This window comes from Galeopterus variegatus, unplaced genomic scaffold (assembly GCF_000696425.1).
Source record: "Galeopterus variegatus unplaced genomic scaffold, G_variegatus-3.0.2 Scaffold650, whole genome shotgun sequence".
In the NCBI taxonomy this organism is placed as follows: Eukaryota; Metazoa; Chordata; class Mammalia; order Dermoptera; family Cynocephalidae; genus Galeopterus; species Galeopterus variegatus.
Genome location: NW_007726761.1, coordinates 8,983 through 16,312, shown reverse-complemented (window position 1 = coordinate 16,312; position 7,330 = coordinate 8,983). Strand labels below are relative to the sequence as shown.

Genomic DNA, 7,330 nt, shown 5'->3' with positions numbered 1-7,330 from the left:
AGAGAATGTGAATTAATCATTTCTAACTCTTGTCGTCGTTAAAGTCTATTTTTCTGTTGTTTAAAAATAGGTCCGTGATGTTAGACAGAGCCGAGAACCTGCTCCACGACCACTATGGAGGAAAGGAGTACTGGGACGTGAGTCTTTGCTGAGAGTCTCTGGGGCTGACAGTTCTGACTCTCCGGTGACTTCAGTGGGGGACATGTCTGAGGCTGCTTGCAGGTGGCAGGAATGGCGGGTGGGCAGTGAGAGGTGAAGAAGACCCTGCAGAGGGGTGGGTTGGGGGACTACTGTGCCACACGCGGCTCCTGCATGGGTTGGCTCAGGGGAATCCCGCCCACCCGTCCCTGAGCCTGGCGGGTGCTGAGCTCAGCTGTTTGCCCAGACACGGCGGAGCATGGTGTTCGCCCGGCACCTGCGGGCCGTGGGAGATGCCTTCCGAGGCAGGCACCTCAACTCCACCGACGCCACAGACAGGATCCCCTTTGAGGAGGACTGGACCAAGATGAAGGTAGGGGCTCCACCTTTGTCAGTCAGAGAGAATGCGAATTATCTCTTTAGATGCCCAGAAACTCATCCCTTAAATTAAAAAAGTCAGGACGGGGTTGGCGTGTTTGTCTGTCGTGTCAATGCTTGGGCTTTTCTCCAGGGTGTGGGTTACTGTAGTTACCTGGGCACCGGGAGGGACTTCAATGCCCTCGTCTTGGTGCAAACTTAGGGAAGTTGCTCTTTAGTAAAACGGGGAAATCATTGCAGGTACAGCAGCCCAGAACATTGTTCTTAGAGTAAAGTGCAGGCTGGCAGTCAGTGGCCCTGGCAGTGCTGCTCTTACACTGCATGAGCAATAAAGAGAAAATAGGATTCACCCTCAAGCCACGCGAAAGCACCATTAATACCATTTTGGTCTAATGTCATCTTTTTTATTTTATATGTATATTTTTAAAAATTTTTTCTGAGGGCCGGCCCGGTGGCGCACTGCTACAGTGCGCCGCTTGGGAAGCGCGGTGGCGCTCCTGCCGAGGGTTCCGATCCCACATACAGACCGGCTGCTCACTGGCTGAGCGAGGTGCGGGAGCAACACCAAGGGTTGCGATCCCGTTGCCGGTCCCGGTCCGGTTCCGGGCGCGACACTGAGGGTTGCGATCCATTGCCGGTCATGAAAAAAGACAAAAAGGAAAAAAAAAATTTTTTTTTTTCTGAAAGTTTGGGTTTTTCTGTAACATAATTTCAACAAATATGTTGCTTTTCAAATCGATGTTATTTTTAAGCATTCTCAGTATCTCTTTTTAGTGTTGTTTTTAACAGCAGATATTTTGTAGAGAGGAAAACCGTGTTGCCTGTTTGCTCTTTGATGGGACATTGGGCTGTTGCCACCTGGCATGGCATCATCCCAGAAGCAATTAAGTCACTGGGACAGTCTTTACTGGAAAAAAGTTAAATAAAAGGTTTTTCTTTTTTTTTCATATTTGTTTTTTTCCCAGTGTTTTATTTACTATTTTTATTTCACACTGACAGAAGGGTCAGTGGTAATTAATCACTTTATGGTCTTCTTAAAAAGACATCCACTTCCCCTGAGATTCCACCTGAGAATCTGCAGACAGACCCGGAGGCGACACCATGGGGGATGCTGCAAGGAATCGCTCATCTCTCGCGTCCTGTGTCCCAGCCCCAGCTCCCAAGAGCCCTTGCAGCTCAGCATGTCTGGTTGCTCTCTGCCAGGTCCAGCTGGGCTCCTCGCTGGGGGGCCCATACCTCGGAGTCCACCTGAGAAGAAAAGATTTTATCTGGGGGCACAGGGAGGATGTGCCCAGTCTAGAAGGGGCCGTGAGGAAGATCCGCAGTCTCATGGAGATGCACCAGCTGGACAAGGTGTTTGTGGCCACGGATGCCATCAGAGAGGGTATGAGCGTTGGCCAGTGACGTTCTCTTCTCTCATTTTGAGCCCTGGCTAGTGTCTGGGCAGACCCAGCATGCAGTCACCCTCGCTGTGGTTCCTGGGAGGGTGGGGCTGAGCTGTAGGTCCTCACCCTCTCGCCAGTCCCCACGGACCCAGCAGCAGACGTGCTCGCCCCGAGGGTCCATGGCCCCTCCTTCTATTTTGCAGAATATGAAGAGCTGAAAAAACTGTTACCCGAAATGGTGAGGTTCGAACCCACTTGGGAAGAGCTGGAACTCTACAAAGACGGAGGCGTGGCCATCATTGATCAGTGGATCTGCTCGCATGCCAGGTGCCTGGTTGTGTTTCAGAAGGTTCCTAGGTCTCAAGTCCTAGTGACCAAGGCAGGTGGTGTCTGGGTGTGCACGGTGGTCACTTCCCGCACATCTGTCCCATCGCTTCATTCCAGTGTCTCGTACCATCAGCCAGTGCTTCTTGGGCTGATGTCACTGCTCGTTCACCTTCTGTCCTCACATGCGGACGTCCTCCATGGTGTTGCCATTGCTGCCCCGCAGGCCTCTCCTCTGCCCCGTTCTTCCCCTCCTGCCCCAGTCCTGCTCCTGCCTGCCTTGTCCTGAGAGCTGGTGACACACAGGCTGTGGTCTGTGTCCTCAGTAATGTGTGTGGCTGGGGCGGGCTCAGGGCCCTGCAGTCTGGAAGCAGGAGGCCCTTTCTGTCTTCACTGTCAGGCGGTGCACGTGGGGGGGCAGGCCTGGGTCCCTGTTCCTCTAAAGACCCCTCTGTATGTCAGCCACAGGGGACCAAGGTTGGGAGTTACTCAATACTTGAGTAAGATGGAGAATGAAGGAGGAGGAGTGACACTCCTCCTGGTGTCAGAGCTGTCCGGCCCTGCACGGAGGGTGCCTTTGCTGTCCAGCAGGCCCGTGTGCACTCGCCCTGCCTGAAGTGTGCTTGGCTTCTGACCTGTGCCTCCTCACATGTCTGCTGATTTTCTGTCACGTGCTGAGCACTGTGCTTAAAAGTCCCGCAGAGGCTTGGGTGACGCCGTCTTCCAGAGTGGGGGCCAAGTTTCAGGTTCATCCCTGCTGCTCAGGTGTAGCCTGCAGGGTTTTAATTGAGAGCTGCAGGTCTCCTCGGCCCCAGAAGTTCTGCTCTGGGGAGGTCTGAACTTAGCTCTGTAGCCTCTGCTGCCGGTCTTCAGAAGCACTGTGCAAGGGCCGGCCCATGGCTCACTTGGGAGAGCGTGGTGCTGACAACACCAAGTCAAGGGTTAAGATCCCCTTACCAGTCATCTTTAAAAAAAAGAAAAGCAGCACTGTACATGGATGGCATTTTAGGGAACCTGGCTGCAAGCCCTGTGTGGAAGGTGTTGGACCCTGCTGATGGCAGCTGCACTCTGCCTCCAGGCTTACAGCCTACCCTGGTGACTCCCTCCACGGTTGGTGACAAGGGTCTCCCCAGCTGGCGTCACCCATTCAGATGCAGACAGGCCTATGCTTGCTCCGGAAACAGCTCTTGGGTTTGATTGGTCATCAGTGTCATTGGAGAGCCCGAGCCAGCTGCGTAGGATTCAGAGGAACAGGAAGCCAGGAGGGGCAGGGGTGAGGGCGGATCCCCATGTGAATGGAGCCCTTGGCCTCCATGTCACTGCCGTCCATCAGGACAAGGACCCTACTGCCACTTCCAGAAGAGCCTCATGATGGATATGAAGCCTTGTTTATGATGTGGCTCTCTAGGCGGTGTTCCACCCACACCGTGGTGCCTGGTGTCTGGCATTTGACCATAGACAGGAGGGACGTTCCCCATGAGCCCGTGGTGGGGGGTGCTGCTGAAATGCCACAGAGCCCCGCAGGGTGGTGCAACAGGGGCACAGCCTCGCAGGGATGGGGTGGGACTAATTGTGCAGGTAAGTGACCTGTGGGTCTGTGTAACCCTGGGACCGTGTGTCACTGCAGGTTTTTTATCGGCACCTCAGTCTCGACATTTTCTTTTCGGATTCATGAGGAAAGAGAAATTCTGGGGTTGGACCCAACGACAACGTACAATAGGTTCTGTGGCGACCAGGAGAAGGCCTGCGAGCAGCCCACCCACTGGAAGATCGCCTACTGAGGCAGCGCCACTCAGGGCCTGCTGGATGTGAGGTGGATGCCGCGGGGTTGCTCTGGTGAGCAGGACTGTCCCTCCGCTCGCTTCAGTGTGTCCCTGGGTGCTGCAGCCCCTGGGGGCTGTGGCATTTTCAGTAGGGATCCATGAAGCCGTGACTCAGCTATAGCGAGGCCCACAGGACGACCCGAGAGTGCAGGTGTCACCAGATGCCACCCTGCAGGCCTTTCTCACCACCTGTTTGCTGCGCATTTTAAGCATGTTGAGGACGTGCTGGCGGGCGAGCTGCCCTCTCGGGGGGGCGGCGCTGATGCTTTGCTTGGAGCTGGCGCTGTTCCACACATTCCATTATTTCAGATATCTGGAGGGGAGATCAGAGGGCCTCCAGGTCCCACCCACTGCCCCACCCCAGCCTGTGGCCACATGTGACCTGTGTCCTCACGGGGAACGGAGAAGGTGCCTCCGCCACACAGAGCCTCGCTGGGTGGCGGTGCCCATTGAGACCCTCCTCTCCCTGCGTCAGTGCCAAGAGCTCCATGGCGCGTCTCAGCGTCTGTCCCCTGTTCACATGGGAACTCCCCTGGATTGTCCACAGGATGCCCCAGCTCCACTGTCCTCACATCTGGGCCCGGCTGTGGCCGTGGGTGGATCCCTCGCTTGCTGCCTAGAGAGTATAGAAGTGATGGTCACACCAGCTTCCCAGCCTCATCTGAGACACTCCGCTTCATTGGTAGCTCTTCATACCCATTTTAGCAAGACCCTTTTCTAGGTATTCACGCGTCCACCATGAGGGGCTGTGGAGAGGGGACACTGGATGCGTAATCTGCGGAGGGTGCAGTGTCACCTCACTCCCCACCACAGGTCAAGCAGCCGTCAGCCAGGCTGGTGCGGCTCCACCCTGAGCAGCCACTTCCCATGTCTGCTGGCGGCATGGTGACATGAACACAGCATGACAAGCAGAGGATGCTGGCGAGGAGGACAGTGCCTGGCTGGTTGGGGACACTGCCTGGTCACACCCTGTGTCTTCTTCCTGAGCTTCTCACTGACCCTGAACATGCAGTGGGGCCCCAGGCTGGGTAGAATGATGGCATATTTATTCTTTTTCTATTCGTACTTTCAAATGCTGTAAATAAAGTAAATTTTCTAGGAAGCTGGAATCATAGAAATGGCACGTTTTTCATACCCTTGAATTTTTTTGTCTGAGAACTATGTAAAACTTGTTGGAGTGTTGCCACGTACCTTTTGTTTTAGGGGAAATTAACTGCTTATGCAGCTGGTGGTTGTGGAGGGCAGTCTCATCACCTGCCACGGCTGGATGGAAGGTCCCGTCGGGTCTCCTGGAAGGCGGGCTGTGGCCCATACTGGGATGGGGCAGGGCTGCAGGGGCAGCAGTGTCANCTTCTAGCCGTTGCTGTTGAAAATTCTAGGAAGGCAGCAGGGCTGCCATCAGGGTCCACAGTGTGGAGCGTGTCCTGCAGCTCAGCCTCCGTCGGGCCTGACTCCGCGACCTCATGGCAGTTCCGAGTTTCCTTGTGGCGGTACCGTCTTCATCGCCGAGGGCGGAGGCCTCCTGGGATTCCACAGTCTGTCTGGTCAGCCGTGTGCGAGCGAGGGGAGCAGGGCGTAGGCGGCGGCCGAGGCCCTGCGGTGGCCATGGTGGGATGGGGGCCTCGCCACTGCTGAGGCAAGGACATGGAGCAGCCGGCCACGGGGCAGGATCGGGTCAGCATTTGGTCTGTCGAGCTCCAGGGGCCTTGTTAGACTTGGCCGAGTGGGCAGGGCGGGGTCCGCAGGTAGCTGACCCCACACCACGGGTGAGACAGGGCATGGGGGCGACAGCAGACTGAGGAGGAAGTGTTGCCCCGCGGGCCTCTGCCGTCTGCAGACCCTGCACCTGCTCTGTCCCTGGTGGTGGCTCCAGAGGCACAGAAGAGGCCATGTGGTCATTCACACGCCCACGTCCTTTCGAGCCTGTCCATGGCTTTCATACAGTTGTTGAAAGGAGGTTAAGAACGGTGCGTTGTGGGTGAAATGAGACGACGGCCCAGGGAGGCCCCGGCCCGCGTGTGCTTCTCCAGGACGAAGCTGCTCCCGCGGCAGCCAGCCGGCCTTGCAGATGGAGGGATCCACACTCCAGTCTACACAGTGTGAAGAGCCAGGGTCCCTGGGCCCTTCATGTTGCAGGATGGGGTCTCATCTGGTGCCACGCACAGGGTCACTGGGCATCTGTCTCCATCCATTCTAGGAGCTGCCGACGCTGCTGAAAAGGGGACATTCCAAGAAGCTGTTGGGAGGGGAAGTGGTTCCAGCGTCCCACACGGAGTTGAGTGCCCAGGAACGTGGGTGACTGCATGTCTACCCGATGTCCATCCGTCCTGGGCCTCCTGCCACACGTGACCCTGCCCTGCTCAGCCATCGGGTGCCAGGGCTCCACTCCCCTGGGCTGGAGCTGTGTGGGGCAGGAACTGCATGCGTGAAATTGACTTGAAGTTGGGCCTCTGTCCCGCTCTGGCTGACGAGTGTGTCTGAGTGTGTCGGGGGATTACTTTCTTATGGTAATCGGTCTGCCCAGCTCTCAAAGCCCAGCCGGCCTCCCGAGACCTATGTGGAGCGGATGACCTTTCCCAAAGCTGAAGGTGGCAGGGAGCCTCCTTTTGTGGAATGGTTGCAACCAGTGGCTCAGTTGTCATTAGCTTTGTGGGAGGCTGTGGCCGCCTGTCTGGTGGGGGACTGTGAGTGTGGCTGTTCATGAAGTGCCTGAGGTGTCTGTGGCGGCCTTGCACTCTGGCTTTCTCCCACTTGGCAGTGGGGAGGTGGCTGTGATGCAGACTTCCCGCAGCCCCGTCCGGACCTTGAGCCGAGGGCCCCAGCTGAAATATCTCAGCCTACCACGGGGTGCCAGGAAGAGAGTAACCCCTGGGTCCCCGGCTCGTGAGGCAACACCCAGGATGGGTCCAGGGACAGGGCCAGGCTTACTCCCTGACCCCATGGGCAGCTCTGAGCTCCAGCTGCCCACCTCCTGGGCACCCTTGACCTGGGGCTGCAGGCCAGGCCAGGGCCCCCCAGGGAGCCTAGCAGGAGCAAGGGCAGTGTGGTGTAGGGGAGGTGGACAGGACATCTTTCCATGTTCCCCAGGAGGCTCTGGTAGGCCAAGCCCCTGCAGTGCCCCTGTCAGGAATTATAGGTAACCCCCCTGCCAGAGTTTCCCCACCTCCTTCCTGGGCACCCATCCCTGGACCGAGTGCAGAGGCGGGGCATCTGTGAGCCCAGGCCGCTGCTCCACTGTGGTGCAGCCCTGCACCGCATGGAGCCACCTCAGACTCACCTACA

The 7,330-nt window shown here is 57.0% G+C and overlaps 1 protein-coding gene across 1 annotated transcript in view; it reads left to right on the top strand.

The window, feature by feature from the left end:
* Positions 1-5,157, top strand: part of LOC103589111 (GDP-fucose protein O-fucosyltransferase 2) — a 12,146-nt gene extending 6,989 nt beyond the window's left edge. The window contains exons 3-7 of the mRNA XM_008570983.1: positions 71-137; positions 386-511; positions 1,720-1,900; positions 2,105-2,228; positions 3,853-5,157. Coding sequence (XP_008569205.1) covers positions 78-137; positions 386-511; positions 1,720-1,900; positions 2,105-2,228; positions 3,853-4,006 — 645 coding nt within the window. The 5' untranslated portion in view covers positions 71-77 and the 3' untranslated portion in view covers positions 4,007-5,157. The remainder of the gene's footprint in view (positions 1-70; positions 138-385; positions 512-1,719; positions 1,901-2,104; positions 2,229-3,852) is intronic.
* The last annotated feature ends 2,173 nt before the right edge of the window (positions 5,158-7,330 follow it).